Below are 24,571 nucleotides of genomic sequence, written 5' to 3' on the forward strand. Positions count from 1 at the left end.
GATGGAATCCCTAAATTCCTTGCAATTGAACATTGAGAAACATTGTTCTTAAACTGTTGGACTATTTTTTTACGCAGTTGTTCACAAATTGGTGATCCTCACCTCATCTTTGCTTGTGAATGGCTGAGCCTTTGGGGATGCTCCTTTTATACCCAATCATGACAGGCACCTGTTTTCAATTAGGTCTTCTTTGAGCATTCATCAACTTTCCCAGTCTTTTGTCACCCAGTCCCAACTTTTTTGAAACGTGTTGCAGGCATCCATTTCAAAATAAAAAAAATATTTGTACAAAAACAGCAAAGTTTATCACTTTGAACATTAAATATCTTGTCTTTGTGGTGTATTCAATTAAATATAGGCTGAAGAGGATTTGCAAATCATTGTATTCTGTTTTTATTTACATATCAAATAACATCCCAACTTCATTGGATCAGCAATGTTTTGTTGCTGATGTACAAGGCTCTAAATGAACATTCACCCAGCTACTTTGCTGAACCTGTTAAGCCTTATGTGCCTCCTCATGCTCTGCAGTTGTTGGATGTGGACCTGCTCTGTGTCCCAAGGTTTAAAAAGAAGTCTGTAGGTTTTAGAGCCTTTTCCTACCATGCTCCTACGTGGTAGAATAGCCTGCTGTTGGGATTCGAAAGACAACTTCCATTGAGATATATATATATATATATATATATATATATATTTTTTTTTTTAAACGAGTCATAAAACCAATCTATTTTTGAGTCTGTTACTCTAAAGTGGGCCTCTACAGTCTCTAGGAGATGCGCACCCAATCCCCAGTGCCACATCATCATCTCAGGAGACGAACAGATGTCGCTGCCGCTCATCTTTAGTTTTATGGTTTTTAGTTTCGTTGTAGGGCTGCACCTAAATATTATTTTTTTATCGATTAATCTAATGATTAATTTATCAATTAATCTAATGATTTTAATGACTAGATTAATGACAAGAAATGTACCCAAAATAAAAAGCATGCCTTCCTAATATTTCAAGATTTTATTCAAAAACAGTTGTATGTAGAAGTTTAGGCACCCCTGATGATTTCCATGATTTTCCTTAAAGCCCTGGTCCCACCAAATAATGAAGGATGAATAATCAGCCATACAGAATGTTTTTTTTTTTTTTTGTGCAACAAGAGGGTTTATTCAACTATCGTGGAGAATGGTGGCTCTGAGTGGCTCTTAGAGGCAGTATCTTCAGTTAAGGAGGATCATCTCTGAGCGTGGCGCTAATTTCAAGATGTAGCAACAACAACAACGTGGGGCAGTTATGTGGCTGAGCATGGCTGATACAAGCCATTCAAGCTTGTAATGACCGGTCGGTTGTGGCTCACTAGAGGCTGCTACGTGGCACATGTGGGGTACAGAGAGGCACATAGAGGTGCCTTAGTAGTGGATACGTGATAGATGAAAACGTGGGTCATTCCTCGAATAATCACTACACACCCATGCGTGGCTCATTATTCATGGCTTATTATTCGGTGGGACTGAGACTTTATAAATCATTGGTTGTTTGGATCAGCAATTTCAGTTAAATATATCAGACATATATATTTAATATCTGACAGACAGTGATATTTGAGAAGTGAAATGAAGTTTATAGTATTTACAGAAAGTGTGCAATAATTATTTAAGCAAAATTAGGCAGATGCATAAATTTGGGAACCCCAACAGAAAAATACATCAATATTTAGTAGATCATTTTGCAGAAATAAAAGCCTCCATACGCGTCCTATAGCTTCCAATGAGAGTCTGGATTCTGGTTTAAGGTATTTTGGACCATTTTTCTTAACAAAACATCTCAGGTTTGTTGGTTTGCGAGCATGGACAGCCCGCTTAAAATCACACCACAGATTTTCAATAATATTCAGGTCTGGGGATTGAGATGGCCATTCCAGAACATTGCACTTGTTCCTCTGCATGAATGCCTTAGTAGATTTTGAGCAGTGTTTAGGGTAATTGTCTTGTTGAAAGATCCAGCCCTGGCACAAGCTTCAACTTTGTCACTGATTCATGAACACTGTTGTCAAGAATCTGCAGATATTGACTGGAATCCATGTGACCCTCAACTAAGATTCCCAGGACCTGCACTGGCCCCACAGCCACACAGCATGATGGAAACACCTCCACATTTTACTACTAGCAAGTGTTTTTCTTGGAATGCTATGTTCAGCCATGCATACTGTCCCTTGTTATGTCCAAATAACTCAATTTTAGTTTCATCAGTCCACAGCACCTTATTCCAAAATGAAGCTGGCTTGTCCAAATGTGCTTTAACATACCTCAAGCGACTCTGTTTGTGGTGTGTACGCAGAATAGGCTTCCTCTGCATTACAGCATCATACAGCATCTCTTTGTGCAAAGTGTGCTGTATAGTTGAACGATGCACAAGGACACTATCTGTAGCAAGATCATGTTGTAGGTCTTTGGAGCAGGTCTGTGGGTTGACTTACTGTTATCATCCTTCGCTTCAACTTATCTGAGATTTTTCTTGGCCTGCCACTTCGGGCCTTAACTAGTACTGTGCCTGTGGTCTTCCATTTCCTCACTATCTTCGTCACAGTGGAAAGTGACAGCTGAAATCTCTGAGATAGCTTTCTGTATCCTTCCCCTAAACCATGATGTTGAGCAGTCTTTGTTTTCAGGTCATTTGAGAGTTGTTTAGAGGCTCACATGTTGCCACTCATTAGAAGATATGCAAAGAGGGGAAACATTTGCAAATGGCCACCTTAAATACCCTTTCTCATGATTGGATTCACCTGTGTAAGGAGGTCAAGGGTCAGTGAGCTTACCAAACCAATTTTGTGTTCTAATAATTAGTGCTAAATGTATTCAAATCAAATAAAATGACAAGGGTGCCCAAATTTATGCACCTGCCTAATTTTGTTTAAATAATTATTGCACACTTTCTGTAAATACTAGAAACTTAATTTCACTTCTCACATATCAGTGTGTTCGTCTGCTATATGATATATTTAACTGAAATTTCTGATCCAGACAACTGATGATTTATAAAGGAAAATCATGAAAATGATCAGGAGTGCCCAAACTTTTGCATCAACTGTACCTCTTGAAAAACAAAGCCTTTGTATTCTGTGTGTTCCTCTTCTCTCCAAAGTAATAAGTTTAAATATGCAACAAAAAATAGCCCAGTCTTCACTGATAATCTGGTTTAGCAACATAAAAGGAAGTGTATATTGCGTGAAATGTGTTGATCATCTCACGAAAGCCTTGGCCTTCAACAATAGCAAGAGGTCTCATGTCCTTGCTAATCATCTGTGAGATGCTGTCAGTAAGCTGAGGAGTCATCTGGGGTGTGCATGGATTCAGGTTCTTTTTGTGATAAAACTCCTCCACACTCCTTTGCCTCACCCTGTAAAAAGACGCACAAAGCCTAGTCTAAATTCCACATCACTGCTGTTAATGATATTAATAATAGTAGACTATATTTGTCAGACACCAGTTCAGAAAAATACTGGACCTACAATTCAAAAGTATTGCTGTGACACATTAATTTGCTGACTGTAACAACAGTCTGTAATGTTAGTTTAAGCCATTTTGTCACTCATACAGTGCGCTTAAAGTAAACAGAAAATAGAAAACAGTGTAATGTTACGTTACGAAACAGCAGCGGTGAAGAAAGTACTTTTAATATCAGCACAATGAATAAACATTCAGGCTAACATTACCTCTAACAGAAACACATTTCTTGCACTGATAATCATAATAACATGCTTTTGGTTGGGGAAAAAGTAAACAGGACTTACGTTGTTGTTTTGCTGTCGTCTTGGCACAGTGATAAGCCATTTCTACCTTGCAGAGTTTACATGTCACACTGTGGTTAGGTCTTTGGTTGAAATATTCCCATACTTTAGATAAGCTTGGCAGAATTTTGTTCGCTTCAGCTTTTCCTCCATTCGTGTTTTTACCGCGAGCAGCCATCTTGCTACTCCTGCTACCGTGCGACCACAACGCATCGACGCACGCTTTGCGCATCAACGCACACTCTCATGAGTGCCACTAGCTTGGCTTATGACAAGCTAAAAGTGGGCGCTCTTGTTATGTCCGAACAACAGTTTGAGTATTCTGTGTTAGTACGCACCCGCGGCCGATGTGCTTGATGAATTCCTGCGCAAAACGCAAAAAGTAGTTCCCAGATAATTGATAATGAGTATATCTCATTTACATTAATTCTAAAATTTACCAGTAATAAAATTATAAAGATAACTTCAGTTTTAAGAGTGGCTGTAATAAATATTTAAGAAACTTAAAGTTTATGAGCAACTTCACCTGTTATTGCTCAAGCACATTGTAAACATTGACATGATGGAGTTTGATGTGGAAGAGTTCAAAAAGATATGATTGGAATGTTTTACCATTTACAGTTGGCAATGAAAGACTTGGGTGTTAACTTTGTGTTAAAGCCAGAATAAGAAGCTGCACTTAAAGAGATCTATCTGGGATGAGACACATTCTGCGTGTTGTCGCTCCATGAGAGCGGCGCGCTGAGCAGTTTTGCAGAAGTAGTCCGGCGAGCTCAATCTGTGGGCGCGAGCTATCTCAAAGTTCAATAATAGCAGAGATGTCGGTCCAATGAGAGCGGCACTCTGAGCAGGGTGGTGTCTACGTCTTTGAATTATTTTGCTTGTACAAAGTAGCTTTTATGATTTTAATTGTTTTTACTCTGTGATATGGGAGCTTTGTTTGATGTTGTTCTGACGCTTGGTCAGCATTTTATTTTTTTATTTGATGTGCTTTATAAATAAATTTGTTATTTATGAAATGGTGTCTGAACTAAAGATGCTATGAGAGATGGAACTCAGTTCGGCAGCTGTCACTTAAAGCCACCATGCTCCTAATTATGCATGACTTTTTGTCTTAAAACATCTGAAACTAAGAAGTTAGAAAAAAAAAATAACCTTCGTACAGTCGTCATGGAGGGGGAAGCTACAGTGCATCCAAAAAGTATTCACAGTGCTTCAGTTTTTCCACATTTTATGTTAGTTTTATTCCAAAATGGATGAAATTATTTTTTTCCCCTCAGAATTCTACACACAATACCCCATAATGACAATGTGAAAAAAGTTTGTGTGCAATTTTTGCAAATTTATAACAAGCAAACAAACAAGTAACTAAGAAATCACATGTACATAAGTATTCATAGCCTTTGCCATGAAGCTCAAAATTGAGCTCAGGTGTGTCCTGTTCCCACTTGTCATTCTTGAGATGTTTGTACAGCTTAATTGGAATCCACTTTGGGTAAATTCGGTTGATTGGACATGATTTGGAAAGGCACACACCTGTCTGAATTAGGGGTGGGTACTGATAAGATTTTATAGATGCCATTATCGAGTCAGTTTATTGATCCGATTCCTTTTCGATTCCCTTATTGATACCGCTTGTGAATTTTCTGTGTATTAAAAGTAGGCTTTACAGGTTTTCTATGTCAACAACATTTTACTGACTCCTAGTGACTTTCGTTACCCTTCTCTCCAAAGCATATCTCCACCTTTCCAAGCTAGCCTCAACCTGCTCTCTATTCTCACTACAGATTACAATGTCATCTGCCGTCATCATAGTCTATGGAGACGCCTGTCTGAGCTCATGCGTCAACCTGTCCATCACCATTGTGAACAAGAAAGGACTCAGCTGATCCTTTGTGTAATCCCACCTCCACCTTGAATGAGTGTCAGTCCTATTGCGAATCTCACCGCTCTCACTCTATCCTTTTACATGTCCTAGACTACCCTCGCATACTTCTCTGCTACTCCAGACTTCCTCATACAATACCACAACTCTTCTCTTGGCACCCTGTCATAAACATTCTCTAAATCCACAAACACACATTGTAACTCCTTCTGCCTTTCTCTATACTTCTCCATCAGTGAACAGCATCTGTAGTGCTCTTTCTTGGAAAAAGATCTAATTTTAGGAAAAGAAACTAACAGCGCCACCTGGGGAAATGGCCCCAGGACCATTCAAAACTCAGATTTAAATTATCCCAAGAAGGCTACACTAGGTTCGTGGAATCAAGAGGGGTGTGTTATCAGAAAGGTAGCTTTATTTACTATGGATGGGTATTGATAAGATTTTATTGATATTGATGCCATTATCGATTCTGCTTATCAATCCGATTCCTTATCGATTCCCTTATCGATACCTCATGAATTTTGTACTAAAAGTAGGCTTTACAGGTTTTCTATGTATTTCATTGAGTCTTAAAGTAAATAAATATGAAATTGGTCACTGTATCCTTGATCTCTGGACATAAATAAAAACAAAACAAAATGGTGTTTCGCTTTGAAGTTATTAATTCAGGCTGGATTCTATCGTTCTAACTTGACTCGTCAGAGAGCTGCACAACGTTTGGAGCTGTGTGAACAGAATGGAGGACGATTCTCGTTTCTTTCTCGCAACAAGACAGGAGTGATATAGATGCTATAAAAGTGACTCACGAATCACGATTGACATATTCAGGGATGAAAGTGGTGAAAAAAAAAGAAAAAAAAAAAGCTGAAACCCAAAATTACCCCCCAACACCACATGCACAAAAATGTTTCAGTTCTAGAAGCTCTGAAATGCAATCTGGGACTATTCCAGATGATAAACTGGAGTGAGTGCAGCATCCATTTAGGTGAGAAAAAAAAAACTTTCCTTATTCAAATTCATTCCAGTAGTATTTTGCTCTTACTAGGATGCAGCAGTTTTCTAGCTTAGCAGATAGTTCTGGAGGAAATCACTAAAGAAATTAACACATTGAAAATATGGTTTGACCGAAACAAACTGTCATTAAACTTAGATAAGACTGGGATGAAATGGAGGTGTAAGAGTCACTAGGTGTTCACAGGAAACACATTTATTTCTGTATGTATTTATTTATTTATGTTCATTGTTAGTTGCTTTTATATTTTCTGTTGTGTTTCTATTCAGGTTCTTTTTGTCTGTTTCTCTAAAATTGTATATAATAAGTATATATTGTATATAATAATCATTACATTAATATATAAACAAAAATAAATTTAAGAAATATTACAATTTGAAAACAAATGCACCCGAACGTGATGACAGCTGCAACTGCTTAATGCTAACTTTTAACATTGAAAATGCCATCGACATGCTAACGCGGTAGCATCGCTCCCGTTTTTAGGTTATAAAATACATCTATCAACTGTTTCAGAAGACCATAACAGGTTGGTTTAACATAGAAAAGGTAAATAATACTCAGACGTATGCTCTTTAGGGTTTTAGCGGGGGAAAATTAAGCGAAAGGAAGAAAGAATAAACGAAGCAATAGATCGAAGCATTGCTTCAATCTGTGAACCACTGCTTCGATTGGTTCAAGGTTCAAAGCAAAGCCGTGCTGCAGAAAAGTTGATTACGGACCCGCTGCAGGGCAAAGAACAGAACTAAAGAAAACCACATATTCTGCAAACCAAAAAAAAAAAAAGCCATCCAAATAACCGGACAAATATACACAAATTAAAAAAAGAAAGCACAGACATATCAGCCAGGTGATGCAAATCCGGTCCCAGGTGTGTGCAATTACTACACCAGAAGAGGGTGCAGTACTTCTGAGCAGCAACACGCCCACATCTGTTGAAGACCAGTCAAACCAATATGAACAAAACAACGGCCCCTTTAATTGGAAGTGGCGGCTCAGCCGTAGTTCTTTGTGTCTGCCGGTGGAAGCGTGCACACCCATAGACAGGAGGAGGAGGGGGAGAGAGCCACGACGGAATTCACGACGAGGTCCCGTAACCCAGGCTCACAGTAGAGAGCCCCGAATCCACAACGCATGTGGATGGTAGAGTTTAACTTGCACTTGTAGATGTAGCGACGAACTGTGTTAACTGACAATGGTTTTCTGAAGCGTTCCTGAGCCCACGTGGTAAGATCCTTTACACGGTGATATCGGTTTTTAATGCAGTGCCGCCTGAGGGATCGAAGGTCACGGGCATTCAATGTTGGTTTTCGGCATTGCCGCTTACATGTAGAAAGTTCTCCATATTTTCTGAATCTTCTGATTATATTATGCACTGTAGATGATGGAATCCCTAAATTCCTTGCAATTGAACATTGAGAAACATTGTTCTTAAACTGTTGGACTATTTTTTTACGCAGTTGTTCACAAATTGGTGATCCTCACCTCATCTTTGCTTGTGAATGGCTGAGCCTTTTGGGGATGCTCCTTTTATACCCAATCATGACAGGCACCTGTTTTCAATTAGGTCTTCTTTGAGCATTCATCAACTTTCCCAGTCTTTTGTCACCCAGTCCCAACTTTTTTGAAACGTGTTGCAGGCATCCATTTCAAAATAAAAAAAATATTTGTACAAAAACAGCAAAGTTTATCACTTTGAACATTAAATATCTTGTCTTTGTGGTGTATTCAATTAAATATAGGCTGAAGAGGATTTGCAAATCATTGTATTCTGTTTTTATTTACATATCAAATAACATCCCAACTTCATTGGATCAGCAATGTTTTGTTGCTGATGTACAAGGCTCTAAATGAACATTCACCCAGCTACTTTGCTGAACCTGTTAAGCCTTATGTGCCTCCTCATGCTCTGCAGTTGTTGGATGTGGACCTGCTCTGTGTCCCAAGGTTTAAAAAGAAGTCTGTAGGTTTTAGAGCCTTTTCCTACCATGCTCCTACGTGGTAGAATAGCCTGCTGTTGGGATTCGAAAGACAACTTCCATTGAGATATATATATATATATATATATATATATATATATATATATATATATATATATATATATATATATATATATATATATATATATATATATATATATTTTTTTTTTTTTTTTTAAACGAGTCATAAAACCAATCTATTTTTGAGTCTGTTACTCTAAAGTGGGCCTCTACAGTCTCTAGGAGATGCGCACCCAATCCCCAGTGCCACATCATCATCTCAGGAGACGAACAGATGTCGCTGCCGCTCATCTTTAGTTTTATGGTTTTTAGTTTCGTTGTAGGGCTGCACCTAAATATTATTTTTTTATCGATTAATCTAATGATTAATTTATCAATTAATTATTATTTTATTATTATTAATTAAAAAAAAAAAAGCCATCCAAATAACCGGACAAATATACACAAATTAAAAAAAGAAAGCACAGACATATCAGCCAGGTGATGCAAATCCGGTCCCAGGTGTGTGCAATTACTACACCAGAAGAGGGTGCAGTACTTCTGAGCAGCAACACGCCCACATCTGTTGAAGACCAGTCAAACCAATATGAACAAAACAACGGCCCCTTTAATTGGAAGTGGCGGCTCAGCCGTAGTTCTTTGTGTCTGCCGGTGGAAGCGTGCACACCCATAGACAGGAGGAGGAGGGGGAGAGAGCCACGACGGAATTCACGACGAGGTCCCGTAACCCAGGCTCACAGTAGAGAGCCCCGAATCCACAACGCATGTTCGACCGCATGCACTCAACAACCAGGAAGGAATTCCCCAAACAGACCAGACCTCTGCCCCGGAATGCACAGTGTTTGGCGTAGCACTTGCCCAAACAGAGTTGCACACGAGGCGCGCAGCTCGCCACCACCCGGAACCCACGCCAGGCGGTGTGTGTATGAACGCACAGTGTACTCGCTCCGGCTTTCAAGGCCATGTTAGTGCCACCCACCATCTACCTCAAAGGTACACCGCACACCAACATGTCACATTCTCAACACACTCTCCTCGCTTGTCAGCATCAATATCTTTTACCACTCTCACCTGCTGCACATCCTTTGTCTGGCCAGTCGTTGCAGGTCCTTTTCTCTTTCCTTACTATTCAACATCTTGTACAGTTTGCTATATGCCTTTTACTTAGCTTTTGCTGCTTCTCTTTTCACCTTATGCTGCATCTCCTTGTACTACTGTCTGCTTTCTTCATCTATGACTTTTTTGCTAACCTCTTTCTCCATATGCTTTCCTGGACATCTTCATTCCATCACCAACGCTCCTTGTCTTCTTTCTGCTGTCCAGATGTCACACCCAGTGCCTTCCTAGGTGTCTCCCTCACCATATCTGTAGTACTTTTGTCCAACTGTAGTACAGTTGTCCAAAATTGCCTCCCCCTCCATCCAGTGCCTCTCACCTGCTCAATGAATTTCACACAACATTCTTTCTCCTTCAGCTTCCACCATCTGATCCTTTGAGCTCTTTTCTTCTTCACTTCTGACGTCATCCTACAAGCCACTGTCTTATGCTGTCGATCTACACTCTCCCCTGCCCCCACCTTACAATCTCTAGTTTTTTTTTTTATCTTGGATCTCCTACAAAGAATGTAGTCCACTTTTGTGCACCTTTCTCTGCTTTTATGTCACCCTGTGCCCCTCCCTTTTCTTAAAGTAGGTATTCACCAAAACCATTTCCATCCTTTTTGCCACATTAACTACCATCTGTCCTTCCACATTCCTGTCCTTGATGCCATAGCTACCCATTACTTCCCCATCACCTCTGTTCCCTTTGCCATCATGCCCGCCATCATGCTCATTGAAGTCCGCTCTTATCACCACTCTTCCATGCTTGGGCACACTCTCCACCACGTCATCTAACTCACTCCAGAAATCTTTGTTCTCCTTTGTCTTGCAACCAACCTGTGGGGCATATGCACTGATATTCTTCATCACTCCTTCAATTTCCAACTTCATACTCTTAACATACTCTTCTGTTAAAATGACCCCAACGCCATTTCTCTTCCTATCATCACAATGATACATCAACTTGAACTCACCACCTATGCTCCTGCTCTTACTTCCCTTCCACTTCCCTTGCACACACAATGTATGTACCTTTCTCCTCTCCATCATATCAACCAGCTCTCTCCTTTTACCAGTCATGCTGTCAACATTCAAAGTCCCGACAATTTTTAATACCTTTGACTCTTTTATGACAACAAACGCTGAGCCATTAACTATACAGAAAACAAATGCACACAAACGTGCTGAAATGTGATTGAGATGAGTGATTGTGTTCAGTGAGGTGGTATGGGAGTGAAGTACCCAGGTGTGCAAAAGTTTAACCAGACGTATGGGTAATTTATTACAGTGAAGGTGCTAGAAACTGTAGAACAGAAGAGTTTGGTGGTATTGAGACTACAGAGGTCAAATTCCAGAGTGTTCTTTGTTCAAAAGCAGAGAGGTGTTGAAAAGTATTATTGGGCAGGAAAGATTCCCTGCAATGTCTGAATCAGTCTGCTGGAGAATTTGCTTTACTTTCTGTTCAGCAGGTGGTGGAGAGAGTGGTCTGGTTATCAGTGTTGTACAAATTACCGGAAAATCACACTTAAGTAAAAGTAAGATACCCATTAAAAAAAATGACTTTGGTAGAAGTTCAAGTAACCGATTGAAATGCTACTCAAGTAAAAGTCTTATGCCGCGTTCACACCGGGCACGATCAGACGCTACAAATTCACGTGGGTCGCCAGGCGACGGACGCTCCTCCTTCGCCCGGTGTGTCGCTCTGCTTGGGTGGACTTTCGCTGCGAAAATTCGCCCCGGTGCGTCATCAAATAGGAGGAGCTTCCATTCCGCTCGCCGGCTCCGGTTGTCAGTCAAGCTAACATGATGGACCTTGATCACACGGAGCAAGTTGTTGTGAAAAGCTCCCAATACAGAGAGTATCATTATTTGCTGCAGGAGCTGTGTCTGGGTGACGGCCGCTTTCAGCGGTCCTTCCACCTCTGCGGGACCCAGTTTGAGGATCAACTGTCCCGTTTCACGCGCACACATGTAAACAATTAAAAAAAAAAAAAAAAAAAAAAAAAACTCCGCTGCTTGCTGCAGCTGGCTCTTCCCCCAAAAAACTCTGTCATAATTGTGTTTAGAAATCAGTCACCATTTGTTTTATTATAGATCTGTATAGTTAATTAATAAAATATTCTCTACAGACGATTCGCTCGCGCGCGCACGTAAAAAAAAAAAAAAAAAGAGAAAAAGCTCTTCTCCCCGCTGCTGCAAGGAGGGCTGCTACTCGCTCCAAAAACTCTGTCATAATTGTGTTTAGAAACCAGTCACCATTTGCTTTATACAGGTGTGTAGTTAATAAGTAAAATCTCCAGGACGATTCACACGCGCGCACGTAAAATAAAAATAAAAAGAAACTCCTGCTCACAGGCTGCTACCAGATACAGGACATGTTCACGTCTTCAGTCAAACTCCAGACATCTCCATGTCACTACATATTTAGTCCCTGACTGGTCATCGCGGCGGGACAAGACGAAAAAGTTCAGATTTTTGAACTTGGGGAGGAGGGCAGCGCGACGTGAGGCAACGCAATATCGCGCCACAAACGCGCAAAACCGCTTCACTCGCCTCCATCGCATCGTGCTGCACGGTTTGCCACCAAAACACGTCCTTACATAGGGATTACATGGCAACCTGTGGCTGCAGTCGCTCGCGTCGCACCCGGTGTGAACGTGGCATTAGAGTATCTAGTATTTATTGTACTTAAGTATGACAAGTAATGTACAACTAAATGTACTCAAGTATTGAAAGTAAAAGTACAAGTAAAGTAAAAGTACAAGTAAATGTTAATAATCAAAAACGGACTGATTTTTTTTTTTTTAATAAAAGTTTATCTAGGCTTGTAAATGACTGGTAGTATTAGTCAAAATACTGAAAACTGTGCACATCACACAAAAACACTTCAGAAACAAGGTTTCAAAACCTAAATGAGAGTAGGCTACTCACTAGGTGTTCACAGGAAACATTTATTTCTATATGTATTTATTTATTTTCATTGTTACACGGTTTTATCTTTTCTGTTGTGTTTTGTTTCATTAGGTTCTTTTTGTCTCTTTCTCTAAAATTGTATTGTAACATTATTAGTCTATTATTATTGACTATTATTGTCTATTATGTAGACTATTATTGTTGTTGCTATAATATATGAATAAAAAAAAAAAAAATTACAGTTTGACTCTTTTACAACAACGAACACAAATCAACACAAACGTGCTGATGCAAACAGCTTTATGCTACCTTTAACATTGAAAATGCCATAGACATGCTAACGCGTTAGCATCTGTCCAGTTTTTAAGTTATAAAATACATCTATCAGCTGTTTCAGAAGACCATAACAGGTCGGTTTAACATAAAAATATTAAATATTACTCACAGACATATGCTCTTCAGGGTTTTAGCTGGGAAAAAATTAGGATAAAACGAAATAAAATCCATGAATCGTAGATTGAAGCACTGCTTCGACCTGCGAATCACTGTTTCCATTGGTTCAAGGTTCAAAGCAAAGCCGCGCTGCAGAAAAGTTGATTACAGACCCGCTGCAGGTCTGTAATCAATGTAGAGAAATTATCATTTTCCTGACAAACACCCCCCAAGTGCGCAACTGCAAAAAAGCCTACCGGACATGCCTCATGTCGACCTGACTTTGTTGTAGTCACTAGTAATCAGTAGGGATGTGAATCGTACAACAACTCACGATTCAATTCGATTCCGATTCTTGGGGTGACGATTCGATTCAGAATCGATTTTCGATTCAAAGAGCTCTGAGAAATAGTTATATTACTGGGTGAAAACATGACTTTTTTCGTGTGTGTGTGTGTGTTTGTGGTTTTTTTTTTTGTAACGAGTAACGGCATGGCGCATAGAAAATTTATTGGAGTAGAAGTATGCAATTAAGGTCAGAAGTGTAGTGAAGTAAAAGTGAAAGTAAGCTGAATTTAAAAAACGCAAGTAAAGTACAAAGTCTCCCAAAACGTACTTAAGTACAGTAGTGAAGTATTTTTACTTCGTTACTATGCAACACTGCTGGTTATCAATGACAGCAGCAGTTTGAGTGTTCTTCTCTGCTTCACCACCCAGAGGCCATTCTTCCATTTTCTGAATACGCTTATTGTAGTCTGGTTTAGTTTATTAGGTTGTTAAATGTAGGGCTGCAGCTATCAATTATTTTAGTAATCAAGTATTCTGGCGATTATTCTGGCGATTAATAGATAATCAGATGTATCCCTTTCTGTTTTCCTGGGTAATTATTCAGCACTCTCCTGACATCGGACCGTAAGCGCAGGCGGTCGATGTAATCCTCAGTCAGTCAGGCTGCACCTGAATGTGAGCACAGCGGTGCGACGATTCACCCAAATGATAACCGGACAGTTCATTGACAAAAAAAGGACCATTCATAGACTCAATGTGAAAAATTCATAGACACACAAAAAGACTATTCATAGACACCAAAACTATAAAAAATTAAATTATTTACTGAACGATTGTGTCAAAGGAAGTTTGAAGATGTCAACTCATAATTCTGAAAGATCACACCTGTGTTAAAGGAAGAGCTGCACCCAACATAATGGAATATCCCTGTATCATCTGCTATAAACCAGTCCACCATCATCACCTGGCCATCACCTGTGACAGCTGTGACCAGTGGAATCATCTCAAATGTGACACCGGTATTTCCAGATATACATACCACAGAACCAATATACACAATATGTACCTCCTAATTCACATCCTGCACCAAGAAGCCACTGATGTCATCTTGACCTCCAGATCCTTACGAGAGGGACGTCATGGTAGAGTGCAACACAAGGCCTACAGACATCTTCACGAAAAGATCCCTTTACTGATGTCTTCCTGTCAGACCAGAACATATGAGCAATAAAGGGCTTTGTTTTGATAAAGTGCTATATTTTGGTTTTGGTTATCTGTTACATATTAAATAGTTAATGGTTCGTCATGTCTATGGTCTTTTTTGTGTGTCTATGAATAGTCTGTGTCTATGAATGTCTGTAAACCCAAACGGTAACTGGACTGACTCCAACAATTTACCAAAACTGACTCCAAATATGACTGAATGAAGTACTTTATTTATGCGCTCCGTTCTCAAAACAGTACATGAAGCGCTCCTCCCCCCTGTCTCACTGTCTCTTTAGAATGCTGAAACAATAAAGAAGGGATGTTTAAGTACACTTGTGAGTACTGGCAAATTTTTTGGGGCGGGGGCATACAACAGACTTTCAACATCAAGATCTGATGTTTCGAGCCCTGACTAGGCAGCAAAGGCGAGTGCCATTTAAATAACTGACTGCGCACTGTGTATTTAAAGCGAACCACAGTCTATTTCAGATGATCAGCGCGGACCATCTTTCTCTTAAAAGACTTTATTTTGCTCAGTGTGTCACGCGTAGGGTTGGGTATCGAGAACCGGTTCTTTTTCGAGTATCGTTAAGAAATGATTCGATACCGATATCGATAGTCTTTTTGCTTAATGATTCCCTTATCCTCTTATTAATGATTCCCTTCAGAGCGGCCATTGTTTTTGAGTGTGTTTGTCAGGAAAATTTTTATTTTTCTACGTTGATTACAGGCCCTGTCACGGCTCTGTAATCAACCGCCTCTGCAGCGTGACTCCACTTTGAAGCATGAAGCAATGCTTTGATCCACTAGCTCGTTGGTTCTTTCATTCGCTGCTCTTCAGAAATGGCAAGTCCGCTTCTTAACCCCGCTCAAAGCCATTAAAATATCGTGAGTCACTTTTCTGTGGATTAAAGTCACTAACTGGGACTCTTGTCTTGTTGCAGTTAAGAAAAGAGAATCGTCCTCCATTCCGTTGGCACAGCTACAAGCGCCGTGCGGCTCGTTGAGACAGAGTCCGGTCGTAATTAATAACGTCAAAACGAATTGCCTTTTTAAATAAAATGACACCTCTTACAAATGTTGTAATACAGACAAGAAACTACAATCAACTAAAACATTTTTTCCCGCCCAAAATGAGACCTCCTGCATTCTTTATGAATTACATCCTGATGTGCAGCACTGCCAGCTGCAAGAGCTCAGCTCAGATGTATGGAAAGACATTGATGCCAATAATGTCTGAAAGGAAATGCTTTTGACAATAACTGCAGATTTTGTTTATTTCTTTTTATGTCCAGAGATCAAGGATCCACCATGTAGAGTTTATTATGTCCAGAGTTTAAGGATCCAGTAACCAATTTCATGTTTATTTACTTTAAGACTCAATAAAATGTTGCTCAATTTCAATTTAATCAGCTTATAAAGTGCCAAATCGCAACAAAAGCCGCCTCAAGGCGCCTCACACAGAACAGTTTAACATTAAAAATTAAAATAAATAAATAAAAATTTAAAAATTCAAATACATAATTAAAAACAGAAGTAAAAGAATGAAACAGATAAAAAAAAAAACTATTCATAAGAAAGAGAATAAAAATAGGTTTTAAGTCTTGAGTTAAAAATGTCCATGGACTCCGACTGCCTCACGGTCACATGAAGACTGTTCCACAGAGTGGGTGCACAATAAGAAAAAGCTCTTTGACCTGCTGACATAGAAAACCTGTAAAACCTACTTTTAATACAAAAAAATTCACAAGACCTATTGATAAGGGAATCAATAAGGAATCGGATCGATAAGCGGAATCGATAGTGATATCGATATTGATAAAATCTTATTGATACCCATCACTAGTGTCACGTTGGAAAACTGTAACTTTTGGTGCTCTTACACGGATTTTGCACATGCTCTCGTCTTCTGTTTTTATCTGGGGATGTTACAACGCCACACACAGGCCTGGCATTTGTACTACACTGTTAAACCGCGTTTCGAGGCACAGAATTTGCCTCGAACAGTTTTTGTAATGGAATTATTTGAGTTACTCGACTGATCATTTCAGCCTTAATTAAATGGCTCAAAAGATTGTCCGTTATTACTGTAACGTTCGAGGAAATTGAAAGCTTTCATGAATCCTAATAAAATCCAGTGTTTTTGCATTCACTTACTGTGGACAAAATACAAAATCACCTGTTCTTTTTTTTTTTTAATACACATTATTATGGTGGTGTTAACTGGTTGTTACTTTTGTTGTTGTGTTATTAGAATCTCAGTCTGAAGTTTTTACTACATTACTTTGTACATGTTATGTGTCCTTCCCCCCAATCAAAAATGTTCTAGTCCCTCCCCTGTAAGGAATGATGTGACAAAACCAGCATTCACATTGTGACTTTATTTCTGGAGATGTCTGAATCAAATGATTTAAAACATATTTGGGACATTTTGTCTAGACACGTTGACTGTGAAACATTTAATAATGTTGACTAGGGAGGGGTGTTATTTCAAAAATTTTTGAAATCTATAAATTTTTGCATGGAATATGGAAATATACATGGAATCAACCATAATAGTATAATTTTTGGGTCATTTGGTTCCAAAAACCCATATGGACGGAGCGTTTGAAAATTTCAAGTAACGCGTGTGTCGTATATGTGCTGTTGACGTAGAAAACCACTCTATTGCTTATAATTAGTTCATTGTGGCCATGTCATTCTTTACATGTGATGTTTATACTCAACTGATGTTCCTGAAATAAAAACTACATATATTTTGTTTGTTACAATTGATCATAACATATGTACTGAAATTAGCTTTTTTGTCAATTACTCTTAAAAAACACCAGATAGGCTTATTGTTACTATAGAAGTTGAATATAAACTTGCAGTCAAGCAACATTTGGAGCCAAATTTCAAGTCTCTAGGTGCAGCGGTTCTCAAGATATGACATTTCCATCGATATTTTTCGCGATTTGTGAACCCGATATCTTCACTGGCTCCGTCCATATGGGTTTTTGGAACCAAATGACCCAAAATTTATCCTGCTATGGTTTATTCCATGTATATCTCCATATTCTATGCAAACATTTATAGATTTCCAATTTTTTTTTAAATAACACCCCTCCCTAACTTGATCCAAAATTGGAGAGTCATGAGTTTTAATGTTACACGAGTTACAGTAGTGTTCAGAATAATAGTAGTGCTATGTGACTAAAAAGATTAATCCAGATTTTGAGTGTATTTCTTATTGTTACATGGGAAACAAGGTACCAGTAGATTTATTAGATTCTCACAAATCCAACAAGACCAAGCATTCATGATATGCACACTCTTAAGGCTATGAAATTGGGCTATTAGTAAAAAAAAAAACAAAAACAAAAAAAAAAAGTAGAATAATAATAATAATAATATAAATAATGAAAAAAAGTACAATAATAGTAGCATCTGCTGTTGACGCTACAAACTCAAAACTATTATGTTCAAACTGTTTTTAGCAATCCTGTGAATCACTAAACTAGTATTTAGTTGTATAACCACAGTTTCTCATGATTTCTTCAGATCTGTGCGGCATTAATTTTGTTGGTTTGGAACCAAGATTTTGCTCGTTTACTAGTGTGCTTGGGGTCATTGTCTTGTTGAAACACCTATTTCAAGGGCATGTCCTCTTCAGCATAAGGCAACATGACCTCTTCAAGTATTTGACATATCCAAACTGATCCATGATACCTGGTATGTGATATATAGGCCCAACACCATAGTAGGAGAAACATGCCCATATCATGATGCTTGCACCACCATGCTTCACTGTCTTCACTGTGAACTGTGGCTTGAATTCAGAGTTTGGGGGTCATCTCACAAACTGTCTGCGGCCCTTGGACCCAAAAAGAACAATTTTACTCTCATCAGTCCACAAAATATTCCTCCATTTCTCTTTAGTCCAGTTGATGTGTTCTTTGGCAAATTGTAACCTCTTCTGCAGATGTCTTTTATTTAACAGAGGGACTTTGCGGGGGATTCTTGCAAATAAATTAGCTTCACACAGGCATCTTCTAACTGTCACAGCACTTACAGGTAACTCCAGACTGTCTTTGATCCTGGAGCTGATCAATGGGTGAGCCTTTGCCATTCTGGTTACTCTTGTATCCATTTTGATGGTTGTTTTCCGTTTTCTTCCACGTGTTTTTTTTTGTCCATTTTAAAGCATTGGAGATCATTGTAGATGAACAGCCTATAATTTTTTGCACCTGCGTATACGTTTTCCCCTTTCCAATCAACATTTTAATCAAACTACGCTGTTCTTCTGAACAATATCTTGAATGTCCCATTTTCCTCAGGCTTTCAAAGAGAAAAGCATGTTCAACAGGTGCTGGCTTCATCCTTAAATAGGTATATATGTATATGTATATATGTATATATATATGTATATGTATATATATGTATATACACACACGTATGAGAGATCCAGCAGATGTCCTCTCTCCTGGGCCAACTGTAAGTCTTTGAGGTACCAAGAGGACACATAAATGTTACTTGCACATCTTGTTCCTCGTCCGATGTTGCACACACATGATGATTATTAATGGCCAATCAGGGTGTCATGTCCCACAACTTTTGGAAACACTCAAGGAAGATACACGTACCAGATCAGGAGTCTGTATTGTCAGATACACAATAATAAATATCTGATCAGGATTGGGGCAAAAAAAAAAACAAAAAAAAAAAACCTTAATTGGGACATCCTAAATTTTTGTTGTAGTAGCAGCAGTGCATGCCTAGGAATTTTATTGTGAAAAGGCAGGAAGAGAAGTGTAACTGTCTCCTAATGTGTGGCTTGACTGCATCTTCAGTGGGGTTTGTTCTTCTTTCCCCATTGTTTGTTCACACAGGGGAGGCTACATGTCTTTTACTTTGTTTGAAGAAGAAGTGTTTTTTAATAGCATCTGTGCTATTATATAAAAGCCTTGGTTCACTTACTTTTTTTTGGTCAACAATTTCCACAGCTTAGGACACAAGTTCATTACTCATTCATTACTCTTGCCCCCCCCCCCCCCCCCCCAAAAAAAAAAAACAATTCTAAGGTTTTCTTCACCGCTGGTAGCAAACCCATCGCTTTGCTGTGGGAATTGCTTTGTGAAAACTAAAAACTGTAGATGCTGTTCTGATGTTTATTTCTACTATGTGATAGACTGTTAGATCTGTCCATGTTGAGTGTAAATATCCAAAGCTTATCATTATCTATGCAAATTTTATTGTGCTATGTGTTTGTACTTTTGGATGATAAATGCAGGATAATTCACTGACTTGTTTTCTGTATTTTTCCTCACCAGCCTGGGTGGGTGCTCTGGCCATGGGGATGATCTTCTTCTGTTCACCTGTGGTCAGCATGTTCACAGACTCTTTTGGTTGTAGGAAGACAGCTGTCAGCGGGGCCACAATGGCTTTTATAGGCCTGCTCAGTACATCATTTGCCAAGTAAGATGTATTCATGGAAAATGTTTCTTTATGTTGAAATATAAATCTAATTTTTCAATTTCAATTTTTCAATTTATTTTCATTTATATAGCGCAAAATCACAACATAATTGCCTCAAGGCGCTTCACACAAGTAAGGTCTAACCTTACTACTACTTATCTAACTCTGCAGTCTGCAGCTAAAATTAAATGTTGGCATACACAGTGTGTGGGCAAAGGCGGATCCTGAAACCTACATCATCCTTGAAGTTTGGCAGAGCTACAGGCTATTGGAATGCTCAAATCTGAGATTTGACAGAAGGCAAATTATAACTCCACCGATCAAAGGCACCTTTTCTTACTTTTGACATTAAACAATAATTAATTCAGTCTGGGCAGTACGGTGTCTTAGTGGTTAGCACTGTTGCCTCACAGGAAGAAGGTCATCGGATAGATTCCCACCTGTGGCCTTTCTGTGTGGAGTTTGTATGTTCTCCCCATGTTTGTGTGGGTTCTCTCCAGGTGTTCCGGCTTCCTTCCACGTCCAAAGACAAGCAGGTTAGGTGGATTGGAATCTTTAAATTGTCCGTAGGTGTGCGTGCGGGTGTGGATGTGTTTGTCTGTCTATATTTGGCTTTGCGACAGACTGGCATCCTGTCCAGGGTGTACATAGTCTCACCCCCTATGACTGCTGGGATAGGCTCCAGCCCCCCGTGACCCCTATTTGGAGTAAGCGGTTGAAGATGAGTGAGTGAGTGAGTAATTGAGTCTGAAGAACATTGGCTCCTTCAGTCACATTCTACTCTGCAGCTGTTCAGTTGCAATACGTGCAAATTTTTTCCTAATGCCAAGGGGTTTCCTAATGTGAATCTGCTTTTTTGCTGCCCTCTGCTTTTGTTTTTCAGCTCCCTGGGCCTTCGGTATTTCACATATGGCATATTGTTTGGCTGCGGCTGCTCCTTTGCCTTCCAGCCCTCATTGGTCATCCTTGGACACTACTTCCGTCGGCGTCTGGGTCTGGCCAATGGCGTAGTGACGGCTGGTGCCAGCCTATTCTCCATGGGACTCCCAGTTTTCCTCAACAAAGTGGTAGAACCTCTGGGTCTTAGTAGAACCTTCCAGATCCTCAGCCTCTTCATGCTTGTCCAGGCCCTGCTGGCATTAACATTCAAACCTTTGCTACCATCTGGAGGATTCTTGGGGCCATCTGGCATGGGTCCCAGCCCTGCTGAAAACCAAGCCCTGTCAGGGTCGTCTGGTCAGAGAGGGAGGTGGAGCAATGCTCTGGCTGGGGTCAAAAAGTACTTTAACCTTCGTGTATTTCATATCGTCACATACAGGGTGTGGGCGTTTGGAGTTGCCACAGCCGTGCTGGGTTATTTTGTGCCATATATGTATTTGGTAAGAACCATTCATGGCCATTGTTTGCCACATAGCAGATATACATTATGTGTTGGCTGCGTATGTTAAAATCGTGAAATAGTAAAAGCTGCTTTAGCGGCCTACAAAGAACTGTAGTGAGTTGAATGTCATGCAGAATGGAAATGGAGTACATGTTGAGTATAACATCCCACTAAAATCAAGCTCACAAAGTATGGCTTTAAAAACATTTAAATATAAAATACGAGGGGTAACCAAGATGTTTTGAGCCTGACCCAGAAAAAGTAGAGCGTGGTTCTCCATCTTTGGAATTCTGAGAAACATAGATGATATACAAAAAAATACCCCAGTTTGTAAATGCTTGTATTCTAATAGAGTTCATTGGAATATTGTGCATGTTGTCAGTAATGTCCTTTGCAAGCTTCCATTAATGTTGAACCTGCTAAAATATGTCCTGTTGAACACTATGGTATCGACTCATTGGTGTAGTATAAACACTGTTGCTCACTACACTTACAGTGGGGAAAATACAGTGAGGAAAATAAGTATTTGAACACCCTGCGGGCTAAGTTCTCCCACTTAGAAATCATTCTTATTATTGTTATTCTTATTCTACGTATTATCTCTTATTCTGCACTCGTTGCCTGTATTAATTGCACCTGTTTGAACTTGTTACCTGTATAAAAGACACCTGTTCACACACTCAGTCAATCACACTCCAACCTGTCCACCATAGCCAAGACCAAAGAGCTAAGGACACCAGGGACAAAACTGCAGACCTGCACAAGGCTGGGATGGACTACAGGACAACAGGCAAGCAGCTTGGTAGAAGACAACAACTGTTATGATTATTTATTAGAAAGTGGACGAAACATAAGATGACTGTCAATCTCCCTCGGTCTGGGATTCCATGCAAGATCTCACTTTGTGGGGTAAGGATGATTCTGAGAAAAATCAGAACTACACAGGAGGACCTGGTCAATGACCTGAAGAGAGCTGGGACCACAGTCACAAAGATTATATTAGTAACACATGATGCTGTCATGGTTTAAAATCCTGCAGGGCAGCAAGGTCCCCCTGCTTAAGTCAGCACATGTCCAGGCCCGTTTGAAGTTCACCAATGACCATCTGGATGATCCAGAGGAGGCATGGGAGAAGGTCATGTGGTCAGATGATACCAGAATAGAGCTTTTTGGAATCACCTCCACTTAGCATGTTTAGAGGATGAGAACAACCCCAAGAAAACCATCCCAGCCGTGAAGCATGGGGGTGGAAACATCATACTCTGGGGGTGCGCTTCTGCAAAGGGACAGGATGACTGCACCGTATTGAAGGGAGGATGGATGGGGTCATGTATTGCGAGATTTTGGCAAACAACCTCCTTCCCTCAGTAAGAGCATTGAAGATGGGTCATGGCTGGGACAATGACCCCAAACTCACAGCCAGGGCAACTAAGGAGGGGCTCCGTAAGAAGCATTTCAACGTCCTGGAGTGGCCTGGCCAGTCTCCAGACCTGAACTCAATAGAAAATCTTTGGAGGGAGCTGAAACTCCAAACCTGAGATCTAGAGAAGATCTGTATGGAGGAGTGGACCAACATACCTGCTGCAGTGTGTGCAAACCTGGTGAAAAACTACAGGAAACGTTTGACCCCTGTAATTGCAAACAAAGGCTACTGTACCAAATATTAACATTGATTTTCACAGGTGTTCAAATACTTATTTGCAGCAGTAACATACAAATAAATTATTTAAAAAAAAAATCATACATTGTGATTTTTTTTATTTTTTATATATATATTGTGTCTCTCACAGTGAACATGCACCTAAGACAAAAAATTTCAGACCCCTCCATGATTTCTAAGTGGGAGAACTTGCAAAACTGCAGGGTGTTCAAATACTTATTTTCCTCACTATAAGTATTTGATACACTGTCGATTTTGCAGGTTTTCCGACCTACAAAGAATGGAGAGGTCTATAATTTTTATCATAGGTACACTTCAACCATGAGAGACAGAATTAAAAAAAAATCCAGAAAATCACATTGTATGATTTTTGAATAATTAATTAGCATTTTATTGCATGAAATAAGTATCTGATCACCTACCAATCAGCAAAAATTTTGGCTCTCACAGACCTGTTAATTTTTCTTTAAGAAGCCCTCCTATTCTGCACTCTACCTGTATTAAATGCACCTGTTTGAACTCATTACCTATATAAAAGACACCTGTCCACACACTCAATCAATCACACTACAACCTGTCCACCATGGCCAAGACTAAAGAGCTGTCTAAGGACATCAGGGACAAAAGTGTAGACCTGCACAAGGCTGGGATGGGCTACAGGCCAATAGGCAAGCAGCTTGGTGAGAAGGCAACAACTGTTGGAGTAATTATTGGAAAATGGAAGAAACATACGATGTCTGTCAGTCTTCCTCGGTCTGGGGCTCCATGCAAGATCTCGAATTGTGGGGTAAGTATGATTCTGAGACAGCCCAGAACTACATGGGAGAACCTGGTCAATGACCTGAAGAGAGTGTCGTGGTCCTTCTCTCTGTTTGTCTCAGAATGCCTTCTTGGATAACACAAAACTGACTGCAGGTGGTTTGCAAGAAAAGGACCCAACACAGAAAAACTCAGCCTTGGACAGGATAAAATGAGTTTTAAGTTTATTCAAGCGCTCAAAACAGAACCCTTGCACAAACTGAGTCCTCTAGAAAGACTGAATATGTTCTAACCGCGCTCATCTTTTTATAGAAAACCCCACGGGCATCGCTCCTCCTTTGATATTTTATTTATTTCATTCCCCAAACATGGTTTTCTAATGGAAGCGATCTCTAGTTCACCCTAAGCAGGTGTAAAGCTTAATTATTCCTGTATGACAGTTCCACCATTAAGTTCTGATGGATTTACAGCTGTTTTTTAAAAACATCACTTTCTGCCAGCTGCACCTGGCGTGAGGGCTCATTACTGCTTGGGCGCCAGCCAGCTCTGCTACCAGGTTGGAAAGCACCTGACAGTCTGAGTGACTAATGGGACACTCATTATGAGGACACCTGTTAGTTCAAACAGAGGATACACAGTTCAGATGGGGACACTTGATAGTTCAAAAAATGCCTCTACAAGAGCTGGGACCACAGTCACAATG

The 24,571-nt window shown here is 39.7% G+C and overlaps 1 protein-coding gene across 1 annotated transcript in view; it reads left to right on the plus strand.

Annotated features, from left to right (window-relative positions):
* Nucleotides 1–24,571, plus strand: part of slc16a2 (solute carrier family 16 member 2) — a 49,924-nt gene that overhangs the window by 13,844 nt on the left and 11,509 nt on the right. The window contains exons 2-3 of the mRNA XM_034181132.1: nucleotides 19,924–20,068; nucleotides 20,952–21,447. Of these exons, the coding sequence (XP_034037023.1) occupies nucleotides 19,924–20,068; nucleotides 20,952–21,447 (641 nt within the window). The remainder of the gene's footprint in view (nucleotides 1–19,923; nucleotides 20,069–20,951; nucleotides 21,448–24,571) is intronic.

The sequence above is a fragment of the Thalassophryne amazonica genome, chromosome 11 (genome assembly GCF_902500255.1).
Source record: "Thalassophryne amazonica chromosome 11, fThaAma1.1, whole genome shotgun sequence".
NCBI classification, from domain to species: domain Eukaryota; kingdom Metazoa; phylum Chordata; class Actinopteri; order Batrachoidiformes; family Batrachoididae; genus Thalassophryne; species Thalassophryne amazonica.